This window comes from Rhinolophus sinicus, linkage group LG09, assembly GCF_036562045.2.
Source record: "Rhinolophus sinicus isolate RSC01 linkage group LG09, ASM3656204v1, whole genome shotgun sequence".
Classification (NCBI taxonomy): Eukaryota; Metazoa; Chordata; class Mammalia; order Chiroptera; family Rhinolophidae; genus Rhinolophus; species Rhinolophus sinicus.
Genome location: NC_133758.1, coordinates 13,056,281 through 13,067,736, shown reverse-complemented (window position 1 = coordinate 13,067,736; position 11,456 = coordinate 13,056,281). Strand labels below are relative to the sequence as shown.

Below are 11,456 nucleotides of genomic sequence, written 5' to 3'. Positions count from 1 at the left end.
TAATTAAAAAAATAAAAATAAATAAATAAAAGGGAACAAGCTTTGCTCTGCTTTTAATAGAAGGTGAATAGTAGAGCAAAGCAAAGAGCATTTAGAGCCCTGGGGTGGGGAAGGGGAGCACGAAAGGGCACAAGAGGAAGAGGCTGGAGGCAAAAGAAAACACACCCCAGCTACAGCTGTGGTCCCCAACCTGCAGCATCAATACCACCTTGGAGCTTATTAGAAGTGCAAATCCTCTGGCCCACCCCCAGACCCATTAAAGGAGAAACTGCTGGGGGCAGGGGAGAACCCAGTATTTTAACAAGCCCTTCAAGTTTCTGATAGACCACTGGGCTACAGGCCTGGTCCACTGTGGTGCTCATTAGTGTTTAATGAGAGCAACTGAGGGGATCCATCAACCAATGACTCTTGCCTTGGCAAAGAGTCCAACAGTGTTCTCCACCTCGGCGGCACATTAGAATCACCCTGAGAGTTTTAAAAATCCCATTGCCCAGGCTGTACACCATGCCAATAAGATAAGAATCTCTGAGGAGGACATAGAGGAAAAACTGAGGGTTGCTAGATGGGGTGGGGGTGGGGATAAGGGGGAAGGTGAGGGGATTAGAAAGCACAGTCAGTAACCACAAGATTGCCACAGGGAAACGAAAGTCAATTTGGGGAACGTAATCAATAATGTTGTAAAGATTTTGTAGGGTATCTGATGGACACTTGTCTCGTTAGGGAGACCACCTCAGGGATGGTGTAGATGCCTGACCACTGCACTGTACACCTGAAGCTGAAGCTGAACAATAATGAATGTCAACTACAATTTTATATGTGTATATATATATATATATATATATATATATATATATATACACACACACTTACAAGAAGCGGAGTACAGCATAAGGAATAGAGACAGTGGAAACGTAATAGCTGTGTGCGATGTCAGAGGGGTAGTGGATGGGGGAGGGGGGTTCACACAGTGTGAGGGATATAAATGACAACTGTCTATTACTTTGTTTTGTGCACCCAAAACTAAAAAAAAAAAAAAAAAAAATCTCTGAGGAGGACCCAGCCATTGACAGTTTTAAAAGCACACTAGGTTACTGAAATGTGCAGCCAAAACTGAGCACCACTGCAGTGAAAGAAGGTATTCATAAGATGCTCTATTTTGAATGACTTTGAGAGCTTTATTTTTAAACAAGAACAGCTTACATAAAAGTACATATCAAGTTACAAGTGATTCAGACAAAATAAAGCTTCATTTTTCTCTCCTTTATAAAAAATTGGGAGATAAAAAGCCTAGGACTGGGGCAGCAGCTCCACAGTGCGTCAGCAATTTGGGTCCTTCTGGGTGTCCACTTATCCTGTCCTCACGGTCGTAATGTGATTACTAGGGCTCTAGCTATCAACTTTGTGTTCCACGAAGGAACAACTTAAAGGATGAAGGGCAAAAAGGGTAGTTGCTTTCAAGCTCAAGCCCCTTTGAAAAACACCCCTGGAAGCTCCACCTGGAGATTCTGCTTTGATCTCATTGGTCAGACCTGTGACACAGGACTACCCTTAGCTGCAAGGGAGTCGGGGAAATGCAGTATTTTAACTAAGCACTTTCCCACTGTAAACAAAATTGTGTTCTGTTTCTAAAGAAGAAGGGGAAATGGATATTGGGTAGAGGGAATGGATTTAGGGTGGTTTTTCTTTTCTTCCTCATGTGGATTGTTCTTGTGTAGGAAGGCAGAGATAGGTTGTTGCCTCAAGGAGAAATGGATTGTTGTAATAAGACTGGAAAAAAGAGCGCAAAATGAAGTATAGTTTTTAATTCTTTTTCGCCAAACAGGCTTTTCAGAATCAAAGGTGAAGCAGGACATAGTTTTCTCTTCCTACCCGGTGAGGAGGGAAGAGCATGCAGCATGGAGGAAGGGGTAGGACCTTGGAGCATGTTGGCATGAGGGTGCTGAAAGGACCAGGCTTGGGAGGAGGGATGCTGTGGAGGCACTACCTGGAAGCTGAGCCAACAAAGGAGATACTTTTAAAAGAAGTGAAATGTATATTAGGTCACATGGCGATGAAGGCTATAGAAATAAAGCCCAGAAGACAGAAAGGGGAAACCAGGGAGGGGGCTTGCAATTTTAACTAGGATAGGTAAGGAGGGACTCCCTGAGAAGGTGACTTTTGAACAAAGACCCAAAAGTGATGGAGCAGACAGAAAGTGCAAAGGCACTGGGGCAGGAGTGCTCCAAGAATAACATGACTGGTGTTGGACCTAAGTGAACAAGGAGTGAGATCAGGTGAGAGAGGGGTTTGGGAGATAGCGTAGGGTCTCACTGACCTTTGTAATGAATGTGGCCTTTGCTCTGAAGGAGATGGGAAGCTGTTGGAATGTTAAAGCGTTCTAAGAAGACAAGCAGCGTTTTATGACTTTGGTTTGAACAGGATCACGCTGGCTGCTCTAATGCAGATAATCTGAAGTGGAGGCAAGGATGGAATTAGGAGACATTTAGAAGGCCACTGCAGAAAGCTAGATGATGGTGCCTGTGACAAGGAGGTAGGAATAGAGGTGACCCTGGATATATTTAAAGGGAGGGGAACAGGATTTGATGATGGATTGGATGTGGTGCATGAGAGAGAGAGAAGAGACAAGAATGTCAGCCAGCTTTGGGACTTGACTAGCTGGAGGGCTGGAGGTTCCATTCTCTGACATGAGGAGACTGTGAGAGAGCAGGTCTGGGAGAAAGTCAAGAGTTGTATTGAACAGACTGCATTTGAGACTCCAACTGGAAACCCCGACGGAGATGGTGAAAAGGCTTTGGAGAGATGGGTCTGGAGTTCAGAGTGATACCCATTTGGGAGTTGTCAGTGTGTAGCTATGCTTGGGTGTCACGATTCTGAAGTTCACAGGTGGCCTTCTGCAAACTCAAGGGGGCACATTCCGATTTCTCCTGTGTGTATAGTAGCCCCTGGAATTATGCCAGGAGGTGGCCCTGCCCAGGTTAACCTACCTCCTCTGCCCTGCGCCTCCTAGTAATTCTGGAATCAATGGGTGAAAGGGGAGAAGGGAGTAAGGCTAGGGTTGGCCGGTTACTTATAGGGCCAGCTCAAAAGGGTCGGGGCAAGTGAAGACAGGAAGAGGCTGGTGGAATAGATGCGAGGACCAGAAGTGGGTAAGAGTTGTACCTAGTGTGCTGCCATGGAAAGAACCCGCCAGAGCTGGAAGAGCAGCTAGAAAGATGAGAAAGGGAAGGGCAACTTCAGTCAGAGAATGGTGGGCCAGGTGAGTCAGTACAGAGCTTCCATTTTAAAATAGGGGGGAAAGAAGTGGCTTTTCTCTCATTCTTGTCCTCAAACTTGTGGAAATGAACCAGAAGAATGAACTGTATGGAAGTCTACTTGATTCACAGAGAAACCAGAGAACAGCCATCCTCCAAATCAGTCTACATTTGGGCGTTGGGATAGGGCACAGAGGGATCCATTCAACAAATATGTATTAAGTATCTACTATGTTCCAAGCACTTCTAGGTGTTAGGGATACATCAGTAAACAAAAGAGGTAAAGATCTCTATGCTCATAGGGCTCACATTCTAATGAGTGAGATAAACACTCACCATCATAAATGAGTCAACCACGTAGTGTGTTAGAAGTGGGCGTGAGTGCTGGAGGATCTCGGAGGGAAGAAATCAGAACTGCAAGGTACTGTTAGGATTTGAGATCCGTGGTCAGTCAGGGGAGAGTTTACTCATTTAGGATGTTGGGGGGGGGTGTCACACCATGGGAGGGCTAGGGCAGGGGAAAGGCAGCCCCAAGGAAAGTATTGTGGGAAACTTATCGCTGGGGAATAGCCGCTACCTTATCATTCCACGTAGATGTAGGTGGAGAAAGAGGATGCAATAGGAGGGAGACAGAGGTGAGATATCCCATTAGAATTGCTGCTGAGACTTCTGGGCCCTAAAATGGAAGCTGACAGACTTTTCTTGATTATGGCTGATCAAAGACATGTGATTTTTTTTGGAATAAGCCCCTTCTATGATTTCTGTCTGGGACCATCTGGGCTTCTCATAAAGAAAATAATAACATAGAATTTTAAATTCTTGATCTAGTGGTACAATTAGAACTTGTACATATTTGTTTGTCATATTATAAAGTTGAAGTCTGTGCTCACATGACCACACAGAGGAAACTGGCATCCATCTTGCCTTTCACCCTTTACAAAACCACTTTAGAACACGTGGGCTCTCAGAGGGTTTCAGAGCTGCTAGGGCAAACAGTTGTAAAATATACCCTGTACCAGGAGGCAGAAGAGGTTTTTGTGTCCCTTTGATTTTTTTAAAAACAATTTAAGCCCAAGTGACATCTGCGGATCTAAATGGGGGTAGAAATGCCAGGCTGTTCACTTTTGCACACATGGTCCAGCGGAACAGAACACACAAATGGGACACAAGCCAGCACTGGGCAAGTTCCGCCCACCCGCCGGCAGCTGAACCCATGCCCAACACACACACAAAATTGTATATTCACAAATGAGAACACTTTGTAATTAGAAACAATTGTGATTGCTTTGGATATTCTTTAGAATAAGAATCTATTGCAACTCTTAGCTATTATGGGCTATGAGAAGCTTGGCCCAGGAGACGCTGGTACAATAGATAACATAAAATATTAACACAAGCTAGACATCCACCATCTAGAACCAGACCTCTCCAGAACACGATGACCATCGGCAAGAAGTCATCACGTCCCTGCCATTCTCGCTAGTGATAAACCTGCTGTTGAAAACACGGGCCCATTTTAATGAAGCATTTGTTTCTTTTTGTCATCTGCCCATCACAGAGTCAGAGAGCCCTGTAGGAAATGGAGACACTTATATGTATATGACCACCCTGCAGGCATCAGGTACAAACCCCCAGCTAAATCCAGCAGGCCATCCTAGCTTGAAGACTGGTTTGAGCGTTCATTGTATTTATAGATTCTTGACACTGTATACTTACGGAAACCAAGGGGAAAATCAATAGAAACTGGACATGTGGCAAACTGAGCTCAAACAATGGCTATGAATATGGGCATTTCTGAGACCCCAGAGCACCACCTTTGGTGGGGGAGAGCTCACTGCACACTTATCGTTATTTGTGCAAGGAAAACAGTGATTCATCTCAGAACAGAAGGTCAGGGTTTGGGTGAATGCACAGATGGCCACACAGCCCCACAAAGGCCATCCCTGACAGCCGTGGCGGGGACAAATCCCACTGAGGGTGACCCTTTTGTCCCTGGTCTTCCAAATGTTTTTAAACAGATGAAATCAGAGTACAACAAACAATAGGGCACTTTGGAAAAAGAATGGAAGCATCTGTGAAAGGAGCAAAGGACAGCTCCATCTAAGAGGGGCATCGCATGGGCTGACTGCAAACCGTGAAATCTGAGAGTAGAAAATCCTTTCAAATTGTCTCTGCAAGATACACTTCAAAGCCAGATAGAGGGGAGGAGGTTTACAGGATGACTTTGACTTTTCATTTTGTACCTTTTGATCATTTTTTAAAAATTTTAATCACGTGTGCTGATGTTAGTTTTATTATTAAAAATTATTACTAAAGAAAGTACCCTGGTCTGTTGGGAGGGCTATGGACACACACACACACACACACACACACACACACACACACACATTCTAATCAAAATGTGTCCTGTACCTTTTTGCTACTGTGAAACGTCCTAGAATTCCACTGCTAAATGCATCTGTAGGGTCTCCATGGGGAAAGCAGGCTGCAGGCTGCCTGGGAGAAAAATGAGCATTTTGTCATTTGTAAACCAGGATAAATCACTTGAGAAGAAAGGCTGGAGATGGCAGGTTTTCTGAAAAGATGAGATGTGACTAGCTGACGTGTTTTCTCCTTCAAACCCCTTTTCAAAACAAAAACACCATCTATGTTCTCTCTTTTATCAAAACCCCATGCCGGAGGAGAAGAGTACTTTAAAATAGAAGTCAGGTGTCCTCTACTGCAGCCCATGCCCTGGAGAGAGGCACCTGGGGAGTCATCCTGTACCGTCAGTGTGGCCTGGGGTCCAGCACCTTGCAGGGCAGGGTGTCACAGATCAGTATCGTGGCGTAGCTGGGTGTTCCAGACTGTTCATTGAACTCTAGGTCCGGCCATGCACCTCAACATTTCAAGACCCTCCTACCTGTGGTCTAGACACCCCCTCTAAGTGTGGTCCCTGGCCAGCATGGAGATCCCCCCAGAGCGTGCTAGAAATGCAGGATCTCAGCCCCCCCCCCCCCCCAGATCTACCATATCAGCCTACACGTTCACAAGAGCCCAGGGGACTCCCAAGGGACTCGTGGGCACTGTTAGCAGAAGAAGCATTGATCATGCTGCTCAGAGGAGGCCTACCAATTCTTCCAGGAGGGACCAGGGAGTAGGTGAAGTGGTCTTTAAAAAAACAACCAACTATCTGAAATGAATAGTCTGGGATTCCAACAGAAAACTCTGGAGACCAGTGGGCACCAGGAGTTGGGAGGTGTGGGGACAGAGTCCCAGAGAGCAGTTTCCAGGCTCTCGGCCTCATGTGGAAAGGTGCTGGCTCGGGTAGTAGATGGCCATCAGCTGTGACTCTTTGGCCATCAGCTGTTACCGGTTAGCCACTAGCCACTGATATAACTGCTGTGGCTATGCTAGCAAGCGCAGATTGCAGTTAGCAAGGGGGGGTTGGTTGGCAGAGAAGTGGACGGCGGTTTGCAGATTGTGTGGCTCCTGCTTCCTGTGTCTCCAACCCAGCCGCCAGCGAGAATATAGTGAGTGATATGACTCCCCCATCTATGGCTCTGTGGGTGTTCCTTTTTGGCCTCACCATGTGCTGCGTTCTTATGTGGGGAACGGGACCAGAGACCCCGCATGACACCCTGCATGACAGGAGGGCAAGAAAGGAGAGATGAATTGGGGAGCACAGGGGGTTTGCAGGGCAGCCCAACGATTCTGTATGATACTGTCGTGGTAGCTACGTGTCATTATACGTGTGTCGAAATCCAGGAAGTGTGCAGCACAGAGTGACCTCTAATGTCAACTGTGGACTTTAATCAAAATGCATCAAGAGGGGGGTTCACACAATGTGAGGGATATAAAAGATAAACTTCTAAGTATTACTTTGTCTTGTGCACCTGAAACTAATAACAACAAAAAAAACAAGGGAAAAAAATGCATCAAGATTGGCACGTCAATTATAACAAAGGTTATCACACGAATGCAAGGTGGTAATAATAGGGAGACATAATGGAGTGGGAGTGAGGGACATATGGGAATTCTCCCTACTTCCCCTCATTTTTCTGTAAACCTAAAACTGCTCTTAAAAAAATAGAGTCTATTTGACGACAACAACAGAAAACTGGCAACAGACATCCTCTCTCAGTTTGGGGCACATAAAACTGTCCCTGAGCTGTCTTCACATCGTGTCCTCTTGCTCGTGTCAACTGGTGCAGCCATGCTGCTCAACAGCTGGCAGGACGCACACGGCAGGGAAGGACGCCCACATGGAACGGGTGGGCCGGCTGGGACCCCTGGGCGCTAGTGCGCCCCACAAGGCTGTGCATGCATCTCGCTGTGTCATTCAGCCTGGGTCAGCCCCAGTTTTACAGAGCGAAGGAGATGGTGAGCAAACCAGTTGTGATCTAAGCCCGGGAAAACAACACAGACACCAAGTGCTTCACGCTACAGGAAACTTAGTAGCAAATGAGTGAATTCCTAATCCTGGGGGAATGTGAAATAAGGCAGAACCTCTCAAAAACTAGTTTCTGCGCTAACAGAGGCTCCTGACACTGTTGGTTTAAATATGAATTTAATGAAACAGGACATTATAACTGGATGTGTGGATCATGATGGGACACGGCCTCCCGTTTCAACAGCCACCTCCAGCCACAAGAGCGTATTCGACACCAGTGGGACACCTTGACCAGGTAAAGGAATTCATGTTTTCTGTTTAAAGAACAGCTGGAAGTGTCTAGAAATCATGAGGTTAGGAATGGGTGTGGGAGGATTTGGGCTGTGGACAGACCCAAGCCCTTGACGACACAGTCACGTGCAAATATACAAATCGACACATAACTCGAAGTCGGTAAAAATGCTACGGGTATGTACAAAGACGGACTGTCTTTGAGACTGATAATTGATTCGGTCTCTCCGTAAGTCTGATCACAAACTCTGCTCCGAAGTCATTTCAGCAAAGATGGCAGGTGACAGCTTTAGAGGCCGCTGGGAATAAGGATTGTCACAGCACGTTCTGCAGGCTACGTGTTCTCTCCTGGATGTTTTCAGATGTCCACCCACATGACGGTGCTGCTTGGGGGTAGCTATCGGGTCACATGGGATGCTAGGTTTTCTTTTCTGCTGGGGTCCCGGATGACGTCTTCTTCGCTGTTGTGGAGTTTGGCTGAGTTTTGCTTTTCCCGATGCTTGGCTTCTTCTGTTTCTGGTTGTTGTTTTGAAGTGATTTCAGCCCCAGCATTTTACAATACTTGTTACACTGGTGTAGTGCTTTAAACTGATCAATGAAGGTCATGGAACAATTGCCTTTAAATCCTTTGTACCTGTGAGTTTGGGTGGAAGGAAAAATAATTGTTGAGAACAGGCACTTTACCTGTGTTACAAGAAAAATTTTGAAAGGGGAAAATAATGGTGCATGGAAAATATCTTTGTTCCTATTTTAGGGAAGAATGGCCAGATGGTTGACACAACTATTGATAGAAAAAAACAAAACCTGGGGGATTCAGCAAAAGCAGAGACCCATGGTCAAGTCTACGATGAGGCAAGGGCTCTGGGTGATGACAGTTGTAGGTGGATAGTATTGTCCCTTTCCTCTTCTCCTAGTGACTAGTGCTGGACCATCTTGATCAACATTACAAGACCTCTTGATGACCTGAAAGCTACCTCACCTCACCCAGAGGTTCTGGATAATGAATTCTAGAACTTTGGGGCTGGATGAAACGATTCAGTTTAGACCCTTCAATTTAACATTGAATGAATTTAGGCTGAGAGGTTGTAGGGCCAGCCTAAGAAAACAGAGCAAGTTCACGTGAGAGAGATTAGGATGCAGCCCTCTGAGTCTTCCTCTTACAGAAGAGCTCTCTCCTGTGACACCTTACCTTCTCCCCAGAGGGAGAAGAATCTGAGCCTTTGTGTCTGGCAGGCTGACCTTCTGCCTCGGAGTGGGCTCAGGGGCTGTTCCTTTTGGTTGGAACATTTACTACTCAGACTGTAGATGACTGTTTCCGCATCCCAATCATGGTAGGTTAGCGTCCTTTTTGAATAGACAAGCCCCAGGTCCCCAGTCTTCCTCCCCACCTGCACATGAACACGATCCATCAAGAAAGCTGGCCGAAGGGTAGCTGAGAGGATGAAATGAGAGAATCCATACAAACCACCCAGCTCAGTGCATGACAGTCAGTTAATATTGGCCATGTTATTATTATAATTATCAATATTAAAGTTGGTGCAACTGATGAGGCCTTCCGGTGCAAGGGATGTTGAAGCTGACATCAAAGGATGAGGGATTTGCCAGGTAAAGGGGAGGGGGCGGGCCGTGCCTGGCAAACAGAACCGTTGACATCATTTGCAAGGCCCAGCACAATATAAAACCATGGGCTCCTTGCTCAAAAATCGTTAAGCCTTTCAGGATGACAACAGCAGAACATGCATTACACGAAGCCCTTCGGAGCGTGGGGCCCTGTGCGGCTACCCATGGAACTGGCCCTGCTGGGTGTGAGAGAGTTCTAGCCATGTCCAATTAGTAGAGCCAAACACAAACTGGCAAAAAGAAGTCTGTGATGCTGGCGTCATGTTGAATCTATAGCTAATATAATTCAAGAAATGGGCCTCCTTCATTTGTTGGTAGAAACCATAAAGGTCAACAAACCTGGAATGAATGGGCTGGACTATGAGCTTTTCCCTCTGAAATCCAAGCTGGGTTTTAAGCTGTTAAAGGCATGAAAGCTTTCTTTCATCTCCGGAGCCAAAGCTCCGGTGAGCAGCTCCATCCTGACACGTGTGTTACAAATCCAGCCTGCTCCCTCCTCCTCTTCCCTGAGAGGAAATGGTTCTACCCCTGGGAGTCCACAGTCCACTTTCTTGCTAAAAAAAAATGACTCCGTTTTTAAAAGCCAATCTCCCTCGTTGAAGAAAAAGCCAGCCCGAGACAGGAGTCAAATCTAGCAGGGTAGAATAAATTCTGTTGCCAACCATGTCACCTTTACATCTCTATCTCTTCGGGCAGGAGACCAGGAGAAAGGCTGAAATGTCAGCCTGACTGCATTTCCTTGGTGCCCTGAGCACTCCCGGGCAGGGTGTGAGGCCACCTGGGCCTGTATTTGTCAGTTATGATAGAAAGCCAATCCCATCCTCCTCCTAGAGAAAGACCTCCCTTGTCTCACCCGATTCCTGAGCTTCTCAGACAAACTAGGAAGATCATGAGGACAGGCGGCTTCCCTGTTTAAGCGTCACAATCTTCTGTCTCAGGCTGCCTTGAGGCTTTGAAACATTCAGACAACATCTAGTCTCTGCAGAGAAAAATCACTAACTCACACTGTGAACTCCCAGAAAGTGCACCAGTGGCTTCTTAAGCACCGCCTGGCGGCCAGTGTGTAACACCGGGTAACAAGTGAGTCCTTATATAATGATTTCCACCCACTGGAATAGAAAGGGATGAGTTTGGACAGAACAGCAGGACTTGTGGGCAGCCCAGCAGCGTCTGGGAGCCCAGACCTCGGCCCGGGAATCTGGCGCCTTCTTTTCCTCCACGTCCCTCTTTCTTTAGAGTCCCTACGGAAAGCCAGTAAGGTATCAGAGACAGGAGCAGAAGTTCTACAGAAGACCAAGTGTGGGCATGGTGAGGCCCTACAGGGAACGCAGTTTACGAGGCCCTTTCTCTGCCCCCAGCGCCCTTCCAGCCCCAACGCAAGCGCCTTACGGTGGAGCCCTTCTGGCCGTCTCTACACCACAAGAAGAAATCTCTCCAACCTGATCCCTGTATCTCTGTGAAAACTACATCCACTTCTCACATCTGCACAGACTGTGGTCTCTCCTAGGACACTACTTTTATGCCGCAAACACCTGTCCATGGAAGGCTTTTCCACAAAGGTCAAGGGAACAAATGAATGGATACCAGCCCCATCCTCAGAGCTACGTCATCTTGGCCCAGAGTCGTTCTCCAGATCACATTTCTGAACTTCTCTTTCTCGATCTAATTTTGGACTCTCAACTTGGCATCTCAAGCAATACTGGACTTGCCTCCCCTCGCTCTCTGAGGTATACATTTTTTTTGCTACCTAGCGTCTACACAATTAAAAGTCTTTCTCCTTTCACAATTTGGTCCCTAGCTCAGCCAGGAATGCCTGGCTCCCGCTTCGACCTCTGTTCCCTCAAACTCACAGCCATTGTCGTTGCCGAGGAAGAAAACAGGGCAACCTCCTTTGTGTTGCGAGATCAGTTAACCCAGAGTTT

At 46.6% G+C, this 11,456-nt stretch overlaps 1 protein-coding gene across 3 annotated transcripts in view; it reads right to left on the bottom strand.

Moving 5' to 3' along the window:
- Positions 1 to 7,783: 7,783 nt before the first annotated feature.
- Positions 7,784 to 11,456, bottom strand: part of ALPK2 (alpha kinase 2) — a 115,891-nt gene continuing 112,218 nt past the window's right edge. For 2 of the 3 annotated variants that reach the window (XM_074339896.1, XM_074339895.1), the window contains one exon: positions 7,784 to 8,548. In XM_074339896.1, the coding sequence (XP_074195997.1) occupies positions 8,332 to 8,548 (217 nt within the window). In that variant the 3' untranslated portion in view covers positions 7,784 to 8,331. The remainder of the gene's footprint in view (positions 8,549 to 11,456) is intronic. The other variant, XM_074339897.1, reaches the window with a different exon arrangement.